At 38.9% G+C, this 12500-nt stretch overlaps 1 protein-coding gene across 1 annotated transcript in view; it reads right to left on the reverse strand.

Annotated features, from left to right (window-relative positions):
* Positions 1–12500, reverse strand: part of LOC135196983 (uncharacterized) — a 568012-nt gene that overhangs the window by 111850 nt on the left and 443662 nt on the right. Inside the window, exon 12 of the mRNA XM_064223859.1 lies at positions 6353–6413. Coding sequence (XP_064079929.1) covers positions 6353–6413 — 61 coding nt within the window. The remainder of the gene's footprint in view (positions 1–6352; positions 6414–12500) is intronic.

The following is a 12500-nucleotide window of genomic DNA, read 5'->3' on the forward strand; positions in this document are numbered from 1 at the left end:
AGGTCGAGGAGCCAGCTTGGTTCCTCAAATTCGAATAACGATATCAATATTTTGATAACCTTTCACCTGCTTCGTGGCTTCGTGTTATAACCCTAGGTACGAAAGGGAGTCTCCTGCGTGATTATGTTATGTTATTCTTATGCTAACCTGTAAGTGGAAGTTTGCTTAGTCTCTCTCTCTCTCTCTCTCTCGTTTCTCTCTCTCTTCTCTCTCTCTCTCTCTCTCTCATATATATATATATATATATATAATATATCATATATATATTTATATATATATATATATATATATAGTACATACGTGGCAGCTTTGTGTCCGTTAATATTTCTCTGTCTCATACATCCCCGCACGCACACACACACGCACAATCCCATAAGCTCCGTGTTTTCCTAAAGTATGGATCCCTGCCAATAGATAGCCTAAGCTTGGTGACGTGTGCGTAGGACGTCGTCTCTCTTCCCGCCATAACCGAGTCGCGCATTGCATGTCGGACGCCTCGGTCACGCAACCTCCCCTCAGAAGCCGAACACGCTCCGGGTGACCCCATTTAGGGAAAATAATGACTTCCCCCTTCGGAACTGTCACTTTAGCCATCAGGCGCCCCCTCCATCTACTCAATCTCCTGTCCTCGTAACCCTGTAGATGTTACAGTAAGACTGTGGAACTAGGGAATTCGTGAAATCACCGATTCACTTACGGACAACCCCGAGGGGCTAGTACTAAACACGGCGAAACAGTGTAGATGAATCGCCGTTGTGCAGAGTTTAGTACTACCCCTCGGGGATCAAATGCTCTTCAGTGAATTGGTGATTTCACGAATTTCCCGAAAATTTCAAAGATTCCTGAAATCACCGATTCACTTAAGCCCCGTCCACACGACGGGCAAATGCCCGGCAGGCAGACACTGTCCCCAATTCTCTGTGGTATGAGGTGAACTGACGAAGCAATACTGGCAAAATAAAATGTCAGGTTAAAGCAGATCATCTTAATCTTCAGGTCAGAGTGTTATGTACACAACACTTTCCCCTTCCATTTTGTTCTTAGCTTTTCCAAAACTGATGGAGAATCTTGGTTGGGATTGACAAAATATAGTAAATGTAGTCATTAATTAGGATGTTGTATGGAAAAATGCGTATAGTAATGTCTGTTAATGTACATCATCCAATGAACAAGCAGAGAAGCTATATACTTGTAACTTGACAAAACTGGAAAATAATGAAATCCGGATAATTCCGTTACTTAATGATAAACACACTTATATGCCTATATGGGTATGTTTCTTTTGCACACACATTGCATGTATGCATATGTGTGTTTTTCTTCTGTCTACGTATGTATGTGTACTATTTGTTCACATGTATAAGGTCAGGGGACTTACTGTAACCCTTCTTATGGAGAAATTATTGACTGGATTAACCAAACCTTTTAGGCTTGACACGGAATCCAGAAGCCATCAATGTTGTTTACATTTTTCGATGTACGTAATGTAGAAATATTGAGTGACAGATGACAAACGATTTTGACACGTTCAGGGGAAGCAAGTGTGCTGGTAACTCTGCTTTGTTATCTTTTAGTATATTTTCAACTGGAATATATGATAGAAACTAGGATTTTGCTAACTGAAGGGAAGGTTATATATATTATCTCGCTTCTCTCTCTCTCTCTCTCTCTCTCTCTCTCTCTCTCTCTCTCTCTCTCTCTCTCTCTCCTTCCTTTAGGTAGAAGCTTGTACATGAAGTGTAAGAAGTAAACCAGATTACAAACAGTTGCTAATGGTTGCGTGAACTCTTGATTATATTCCTGATCATTTTTTCATTACCAGATGTTGAAGCAAATGTTAAGTTGGGCTGTTTGATCTGGTAACAGTGTTTCAAAAGCGGAGAGAATTCCGGGCGAAATCAGAGTGCCTGCCGGGCATTTGCCCGTCGTGTGGACGGGGCTTTAGGGAGATCTGATCCCCGAGGGGCTAGTACTAAACATGGCGAAATAGTGTAGATGAGTCTGTTGCGCCGCGTTTAGTACTAGCCCTTCGGGGATCAAATGCTCCTCAGTGAATTGGTGATTTCACACATTACCTGAAAATTTCAGGGATTTCGTGAAATCCCATAGTCGTCCTTACTCTAAACTATCTTGGGAGGGTTACGTTCATCACCAATCCAACAAAGTGTACTTAAAAGCCTTTCCTCTGGTCATACTTCACCGTATAAAGAGCATCTACACACCCTTTCCCCAGTCATACTCACCTACCCCCAGGTATACCTATCCCTTCACCGTAGTCATACTCCTTCTTAGATATATCAACCCTTGGATATGTAAACATAGGTACCCCTCTTGTAGAAGTAGTCAGCCTTCTTCCAGTGGTTACACTGTCAGCACGTAAACTCTCTTAGTGATATTCTGTCATTAGATTTATCTACAAGGTCTTCCCTTCGATGTAGTTAAGCTATCAGCAGTCACACTCCATCCCCAACCCTAAGCAATACCCTCATCTTCCACGACACCCCATTCCACCCCATTCCCATGGGTATATAGTGCCCACAGAACCAGTCCGTGTGTCGTAACTTTCACCGTTGCAGTGTCTCCAAATACCTTTCCCGTAGCCCTACTTTCATTTGTTTTTGTTTGTTTATATGGTGTTTTTACGTTGCATGGAACCAGCATTTATCCAGCAGCGGACCAACGGCTTTGCGTGACTTCCGAAGATCCGAACCACGTCGAGAGTGAACTATCACCAGAAATACACATCTCGCATGGTCAAGACCATGCCGATCACGCCACTGATGCGCTTACATTCATCTGTCTTTCTAGTAGGTGTAAGACACCCTTCACGTAGTCACGATGCTCTTTCCCGGCCTTCGCTCTTGGTATCCCTCCCTCCCTCCCTCCCTCGTTACACCACTAACGCCTCATCACTCTAGACGCAGGTTTCTTGACACAGTACGCTCGAGGTCCTTCGAGCTGACGCCTTACGCAAAGTTACTTTGGGATTTATTGGGTTAACGAACGCAAGTGGCGGAGCGTCATTCTTAAAGGGAGGCTGCTCGTTCTTGCCCTACATTTTGTCTTCGTTTCTTTTTTTCCCCATCACTTTTACCATAATCTTTTGCTACACATTTTATTTCTTCTCATTTTCTGTCCGGAAGAAACCGAAGCAGGAAGAGTGTATTGAGAAAGACCGAACTATGGAAAGGTGGAAGAAATATTTGGCGTAGGAGACTATTTATTGCTCCTTACGTAATTGTTTACTTTCTAAACAAAGTTGCGAAAAAAGTTACTATTTAGAGCCAGGCCAACAGGGCAACCGGAGTGCAATTTTTGGGTAAAGAGCATTATCTCTAGGGAGTGTCCAGCCTTCTGTAAATGTTTCAGGTCATTTAATATTGCCAAGTAAGACACTCATCCATAATTAAGCAATAAGGAATGAAACTGGCAGAGGCCTCTCTCTCTCTCTCTCTCTCTCTCTCTCTCTCTCTCAGGGAACACTCGCTGCAGGAGGAATGGCTCATTGGCGAAACCATGCAGGTTCTGCATATTTTATTTCCACTTCGTTAAGTCAAATTTTTTTTGCTCGATTCTATTCTCTACTACTGACTTTACTTTCAACGTTTTTATCACTTTTCCTGATGAAGGTTCCTGCAAAATAGGGCAAGATTCTGTTTGAATATGAAAAGATCCTGACTGTATCTATCTATTTATATACATACATACATATCAATATATATATAATATATATATATATATATATATATATATATATATCTACATATATATAGATAGTAGATATATATATATATATCTATATCTATATCTATTAGATATATATATATATATATATATATATATAGATATAGATATAGATATAGATATATATATATCTATCTTATATACCTATATATATATATATATATATATATATATATATATATATATAGATAGATATATATCTATATCATATCTATCTATATCTATATATATATATATATATATATATATATATATATATATATATATAGATATGATATATATAGATATATATATATATAGATATATTATATCTATATATATATATATCATATATATATATAGTATATATATATATATATATATATATATATATATATATATATATACTTGTAAAACAAAGTATTCTACATTCGGGAAAAGTGAAAGAACGGAGCGCGAAATTTATTACCGTTTTAGTTTTCTGTAAAAGAAAACTATTGAGATGGCTCTTTGTCTCCGTCCGCACTTTTTCTGTTCGGCCTTAGATCTTAAAAACTCCTGAGGCTAGAGGGCTGCAAATTGGTATGTTGATCATCCACCTTCCAATCATCAAACGTACCAAATTGCAGCCCTCTGACCTCAGTAGTTTAAATTTTATTTAAGGTTAGAGTCAGCCCTCATCGTGCGTCTGGCACTGCTATAGGTGCCAGCAACACAGGCCACCACCGGGCCGTGGCTGAGCGTTTTATGGATCGCGGCTGATAGTTTCATGGGTCCGGGCGCCAGATTTCTTACTGTATTATTTATGCTGGACAGAAAACTCTTTTGCGCAGTTTTTACTTGTTATTCTAATGCATGATTTAGAGTAAAAAGACAAGACATTGCAGTTCGTAGTTTCACTTTCCTCGTGGACAGGTATACTCTGTATTGAAATGACCTCGTCTTGATTTTCTCACGCCTTTTGGATATATGCACTACTTATCATCACCAGGCGCCTCAGGTCCTGACAAAAAATAAAAACTTGGAAAGAGTTTCTTCATTCATTTCCCGTCTAGACTGCACTTCTATCCAAAGTGATGGAATCGAGACGTGAAGCCTCTCCGACTAGCATTGATGCATATCAATGGTGAAAGTGATCCTTAAATTATCTCTCTACAGATATCACTATAGGAGATTCACATCACCCGTGCATCTGATGTCTAGGCCAGTCCCTTACGACGCTCCTGATTGGCTGTTGATAAGCCAATCACAGGGCTGGAAACTCTCAATCTCTCGAGAGAGTTCACATGGGCAGGATGTATGTTCCACCTCTCCTGAGAGATACTTTTGAAAGACGTATCCCTCAGGAGAGGTGGAACACACATCCTGCCTATGTGAACACTCTCGAGAGTCTCCAGCCATGTGATTGGCTTATCAACAGCCAATTAGGAGCTCCGTAAGGGACTGGCCTAGACATCAGATGCACGGGTGATGTGAATCTACTGTAGCATTGGTGCCTATCGATGGTGAAAGTGACCTGTAATTTATCTCCTTAAAGATATCGCTAGTACACTCTTCCCTTTGGAGCCTGGGCTGTAAACTAAATATTGCCCTTTGATTTTCATTTGTATTTCGATGTGAGGATGCACTCGCCATGAATTCACCATCCTTGCTTCGTTCATCTGTAGCTAACTAACGACCATGTCCCAAATTCACGGCTTTAACCAACGGAGAGAGAGGCCTTTATCCTGACATCTCTGTCTCGACTCAAATTCGGATCCTGATCCAGGTCCTCTCGGTAATGAGGAGAGTAAGTGTATAGGAAGGATTCAGTTCGAATACACGCTGGTTTGGTCCCTGGGCTCAAGGGAGGCCTCCGGATATTCTTGGCAAATCAGGACTCAAGGGTTCCAATGGGATCGTGTTTATTCAAAACATATTTAATTGGGATCGAGGTGGTTGACTTGAATGTTCGATTTGACCAACCGGCACCGGGAAACCGAGGAGTCCGGAGTTCATTACGTTTTGGTTGTTGGTATTGATACACGAACAATAGATTCAGATACTGACTTAGTGAGAAAGAGAAAAACTACGAATTCCGTTACCAAATCGATTTGTAATGAAAACTTATAAATCCCACCATTCCTCCATCATTTCTGGGAGATGCCAGTCAAAAAAGGAGGCCCCCATCATTTTCATAGGCTTAGGGCCACTTCATATAAGCAAAATCTGGAGCCTTCATCAACCCCCTCTCCCTCTCCCCCCATCCCACGAAATTATCTCCCTCATCTCACCCTGTTCCTTCTTCATCTAGCGTCCATTTTCCCCCCACCCCCACCCCCCGTACCCCCGCCTTCCCTTCCAGAGGCTCGTGCCTCCAGGAGGGTCGTAAAGAGTCATCTTTACGCCTCATATCGCCCACCAGAAACTAATTTGCTGAAGTGTTCCGTCATGGCGGGGTCCGATTCGACCTTTTTTTTTTTTCCTTTTCTTCTGGGGGCGGGGTCGGGGGCGGGCCACCTAATTTTACATGATCTATGCGTATCCGGCAGCGGGTTTAGATGTGGCAGGTGGAATCACACCTAGATCGTGGACGGAATAATAACATTATAAATGAAGGATTGGACGAGAAAAGAACGGTAGGACTTACCTTGGATCTGGTAAAAGGCCGTCACGCCAACTCGGTCAGGGCAGTCGAAGGATATTGGTCCCTGTTTTGGGGGAGGGAAAGACGAGGCAGTTAGCACATGTGTTCCGCTGTATAGGGAGCGTTGTTTGGGAATAAAGTGATTACGGGGGAAATGTCATTATTAAGTACATGACAAAGTATGTAGGAAAGCATATGTACATATATATAAATGTATGTATGTAAGTATATGTGTATGTGTGTGCGCGTACTTGCCTGAAATGATAGTATGATGATTAAACAAATAAACATGAAATTAAATTGCCACATTGTAACCAGTCAAGAGAAAACTAACTACTTTCATAATCATAAATAACGACAAACACAACAAACTGAACAGCAACACAATGACAAGAACCCTAATCAATCAGAGACCGTTAGAAAAACAACGGAAAGGACACAGCGTCTGATGAGACGATGTGATAGGAGAGGTTCAGAGGCCCTCGCTCGTCTTGATCTCGAGATTTTACTGCTCTGAAACTATCTCCTTAAAGATAGTTTCAGATAGCCCGCGCATCGGCAGTGACCGGCGGCGGAACTCTCTAGTTTAGTTAATATATAAAGTAGTATCTCCAGCTTCAATGGCCAATGAATTAGTGCTGTTGCAGGATCCATTCAACCGCTGAGTATGGCTCCTGCTGAATGATTAGACCACTAATCCTATTCGTCTGAAGCTGTGTATCACAATAAAGCTCAAAGCAGCATCATAGAATACTACTTTAGGTTTCAATTATCTTTAAGTAAGATTGATTCTGTCATTTATACAGATACAGTGAGTTTAAGCAGCCTGTTTTATACAATTCTCATGAAATAAAACTGATTCAGCAATATAAAATGATACATTGTTTCAACAGTCTTTTTTTTTTCTTTTTGCAATTATCATAATGTAAAACTGATTCACCAATATCAAATGATGCACTGAGTTTACAAACAATTATTTTACAAAGTGGCTTGACTTCAAAAACAAAAAGTAATAAAGAGAGTATGCAACTATCACATTTAATGACTAATTCAACAATTCAAATAGGTAGTCTGGATATATAATTATTACTAAGAAATTATACCGGTATAAATATATGACAATCTTTACTCTTCAACTATTCAGAATCGTACACTGCGCATAAAACTATCTTGAATTAAAGTTGAATCAACGACATACATCAGTGCCTGAAGTAAGATAAAATTATAAATAAGAGCTAATTTAATGCACACACGGTGTACTCTTAACTATAAATTAAGGCCGCATCAGTACAAATTTGTACCGCAACGAATATATCCCTTCTCCCAGCATTGATAACCACTTTTGTTGGGACGCCATTCAACTGAGCGTAATCCCTCCTTCCACATCCCATGATTCCTAATCCTGGAATTTGATATCTTTCCAGGTCTGTCATTTCTTTGGGGCTGAGCCCCACTACTTTGCTAACCCCCTCCACATTTCATTTTTGTTATGCAGGTAATGATATTAGTTTGCTAAGACTGTCATCTTGTTTTTACTGTAGAGGCTGATGGCTTTAGCAACTTGATGTTCATACCTGCCTATCCAGGCGTTAGGAAAACAACAAAAAGAAAGGCGTTAGGGAAATTTATGATGATTTTCCTGGATTTGCGAGCACTGTGGCAGTGAACTGTGTATGATCGCTTAAATCGGGACGACTGAGCTGTGCTGTGCTCTCTCTCTCTCTCTCTCTCTCTCTCTCTCTCTCTCTCTTTCTTTCTTATAAACAAACACACGCACACACACATACACAGAAATACAGAACTAATCTTATCTTCATACACGAGGAAGCCTTGATCGCTTGCAATGTATTATGCATAAATACGTATAACATATATATATATTACTATATATCTATATATGTATATGTATACTGTTATAAATATATATATATTGTATATATATAGATATATATATATATATATATATTATATATATCTATATATATATATTATAAAAGATCAGAGGGCGTGGAAACAGGCTGGTACATAAGAACATCTTTATTACTGACGAGATTTCGAGACAAGTCTCATTTTCAAGGCTATAATAATAGAATAAATGTTGTAGATTATGAAAACATATAAATTATACAAAAATCTCTTTAAAAACAAATTTACATAAGGGTAGATTCGTCCTTGCAGGAAGTACCAACCTATATAGAAGGGCGATTGGAATGAGGGCATGTAAAAAGCAAATAAGACGGTCACGACAGGTAGAGAGGGGTGGAGGAGTTTTGGGCATTCAACAATGGTAGGTACTGTCTGTTTGATAGTTAGTGATTCCAGAATAGCCAGTGCTAGCTCGGAAGAGGCCCTTGTTATGATTTTAAATTGATTGTATTCAATGTTACTACCACATTTATTAGCATGCTCTCTTAATCCAGAATTTTCGAATATTTGGTTTTAAAGAGATTTTTGTATAACTCATTTGTTTTTATAATCTACAACATTTATTCTTTTATTACAGCCTTGAAAATGAGACTTGCTGTCTTGAAATCTCGTCACTAGTAAAGATCTGATCTCATATATATATATATATATATATATATATATATATATATATATATATATATATATATATATAAGTCATATCACATTTCCGTGATTCATATACATATATCGAGCTACAATGTCCTTTAATATCTAATTCGCTCTACCTCGGAATTAATATATTTTCATATATGCTTAACCGAAGGGGAATTTTTTCTCGATAATAGGATTGCCTGGACCAGGGCGCGAACCTATGGATCCTTTCAAACCCAGGAACGTCAGTGAAGCTTTACCTACTACCCACCGCGAGAGGCTAAAAGTTCATGTCGCCTCTCACCCTCATATACCTTTCGCGCCCAGGTAATTAGTGGTTTGGAGACAACATCAACCCACCTCGACTCCGGTAGTGTTTGTAGTGCTTTTTGACAGCACGTAGCCAATCTATAAGTCATATCACATTTCCGTGATTCATATACATATATGTGAGAGGGCGACATGAACTTTTAGCTCTCGCGGTGGTGTAGTAGGTAAAGCTTCACTGACGTTCCTGGGTTTGAAAGGATCCATAGGTTCGCGCCCTGGTCCAGGCAAATCTATTATCGAGAAAAAATTCCCCTTCGGTTAAGCATATATGAAAATATATTAATCCGAGGTAGAGCGAATTAGATATTAAAGGACATTGTAGCTCGATATATATATATATATATATATATATTATATATATATATATATATATATTTAACCGATTGGATTCGTTTTCCTTTTGCAATGCTCTCTGCATTCGAAAGAAGGTAATGTTATGGCAATACGCCAAAGGTGTAAGGACCAATTATTATTCTGAAAAGGATCGTGCTTCCGTGGAACATTTCAACGGATCGAGACTTCCCTTGTGTAAAAGGAAAAGAATTGTGTGAGAGAGAGAGAGAGAGAGAGAGAGAGAGAGAGAGAGAGAATGAATGTGTGTTCATTTTCTTGTGCTCTCTCTCTCTCTCTCTCTTTCCTTCTCACTTCAAGCCAATTACTTCACCGCTCAACTCGCCCTTTACCAGCACCCGAACCGGCTGGTTCCCCTACCGGCAAAATGAAAGGAAAGGTTACCTGTTAGGCTTTTCCCTGGTCCAATTTCCCCTCGGGACCCCTCACAAGTCGCTTCCTGAGGGATTCCCTATTCTAATCGTTACGTCATCCCCTGGGCAAACGGAACTCTTCATTAGAGTCGATTTCACAAATTCATTTTATGTAATTCTATCCTATTTTCAAAAATCTATTTGCCTAGGGATAATTATGGTTATTCTGATACTTATTTTCATTTCAAATTTTTTTCTACCGATTTCTAGTTGAGTATAGCTTAGTTTAACTAGCTGATTAATAGCCCTACTAGAACTGGCCCGAACGATTAGATTCCTTTTTTATTTACGTGGCTAGGAACCAATTGTTTACTCAGCAACGGGACCTACAGCTTAATGTGGGATCCGAAAAAAAACTCATTATATCGAGAAACGGATTTGTAATCACCAGAGATACATTCCTCTGGTTCCGCATTGGCAGCAGCGGGGAGCGAACTTTGGCTACCAAATTGATAGGCGGGTACGCAAACCACTCGTCCAGTGAGGAACTACCGATTTATAGTACTTGAATTGAGCCAATAATTCTATTTAATATACTTTTGGTTAGGGATACATCAGTCTCGATGGGTGGTAGGCTTTGACCAAGGTATATAGCCTTATTCTATACTATACCTTGGCTTTGACTAAGCTGGTCTTGTGCCAGAACGGTGAGGTATGCGAGGTCAACAATGAGAACTTTAGCATTATCATATTTTCAATGTTTCTACGATTAGTGTTATTGTTCTTTAAAGTTCCCAATAATATACTGATGGAAGCAGTAGTAAAATATTATAAAAACTCTGTAAAAGTTGGAGATCTGACTACCGAGGGCAGCCATTCTTGACATTTTTGTTTTGTTTACCTTCATACATTTTATGTTAAATTGTTCATTGACTGAAGATGAACCCAGGGTAGGGTTCGAAAGCTTTTACATAGTTTTATAAAGTTTTACTACTGCTTCCATCGGTATATGGGGACCTTAAAGAACATTACTTGTGCCCTCGTAATTGAGATTGCTACCCATTAGTGTTATTGTTTTTATTGCCATTTCAGTCAAGTGCCCCATCTCCCTCACATTTATTTCTGAATGGGTCGGTGGTGTTCGGTTCAACACCGGACCGGCCTTATGCCGGCTCAGGACGTTCTCCAGAGGCCTAGTGTGTCCCTCTGTACTGGGTCCAATTGATAAAGTTTTTTTAAATTTTTAGTTAATTTTTTGGGGGATCACAAACACAAAATCAATGGCGCAGTTATTCTGAAGTCTACTTCCACATTACTGTCCACTTATTTATTAATCCCCTCCCTTGAAGGGAATCACATTTGGTTGAATTTGTTTACTTATTTGTCGTGTGGATTTTCACGAATCTTTGACCATAGGTGGTCGACGGAACTGACAATAGGTGGCTAGATTTTGGGTGATTTGGGAATGTTATTTAATTAATTATCTATTAATTTTACAGTTTTAAGTCTCAGGAAAGTACTACATATAAGCACCCTCGTTCCTTTTTGACGTTACGCTCTATTTACTATTTCTTGAAGGAACGTTTGAACTATGGTACTTATGAAAAAAAATGTCTTGACTTATATGAGGGTGATTTTCAAACCAGCCAGCATTCTCGAATTTTCATCTATATATTTTTACATTTCTAAGTCTCAGGAAAGTACATATAAGCACCCACGTCCCTTCTTGACGTTACGCTCTATTTGCTATTTCTTGAAGGAACATTTTGACTATGGTACTACTTATCCAAAAAATGTCTTGACTTATATGAAGGTGATTTTCAAACCAGCCACCATTCTCGAATTCAAAATGAATCTTTCTTGCGCCATCAGCTTTGAAAAAATGAGTGGAATGAAATCAGTGAATGTCAACACTCGTCGCCTTCCGTTTCATCACGCGGACCCTAATAAGGATATCGTTGACTCTGGGGCCCGACGGCCCCCTAATTAATCTTAACGATGTCTCGTGAAACTTAATAATCTGACGCTTGGCAAACTATTGCAAAACACAGATGGAATTAATATACATTCATGAATTGCTAATCAATACGTGTCACTAATAACTATGTCAACATTCATAAGTGTGCGCATGTGGCTAACAAAATGAATACAATAGACATAGTTATATGACCGAGCACCTGCGCACGCAAGCACACAAACACACACACATAAATAAACATATATATATAATATATATATACATATATATATCTATATATACATATATATATATATCTATCTATATATATATATATATATATATATATATATATATATATACATATATATATATATATATATATATACATTATATATATATATGGTTATGGGTGTGTGTGTTGGATAACTACGCGGAAAACATAAGTGATGGGTCCTCATATTTTTAATCAAATTCAACGACATTGATTCTCCTTCAGGCGAGGCTTACCAAAACAGGTATATTCCATAAAGAATAGAAAACATCATCAATAGTTACATTTACGGGATACTGTAACCCAAGGATGGATAAGGCCACAAAC

Source organism: Macrobrachium nipponense, chromosome 18 (assembly GCF_015104395.2).
Source record: "Macrobrachium nipponense isolate FS-2020 chromosome 18, ASM1510439v2, whole genome shotgun sequence".
Taxonomy (NCBI): Eukaryota; Metazoa; Arthropoda; class Malacostraca; order Decapoda; family Palaemonidae; genus Macrobrachium; species Macrobrachium nipponense.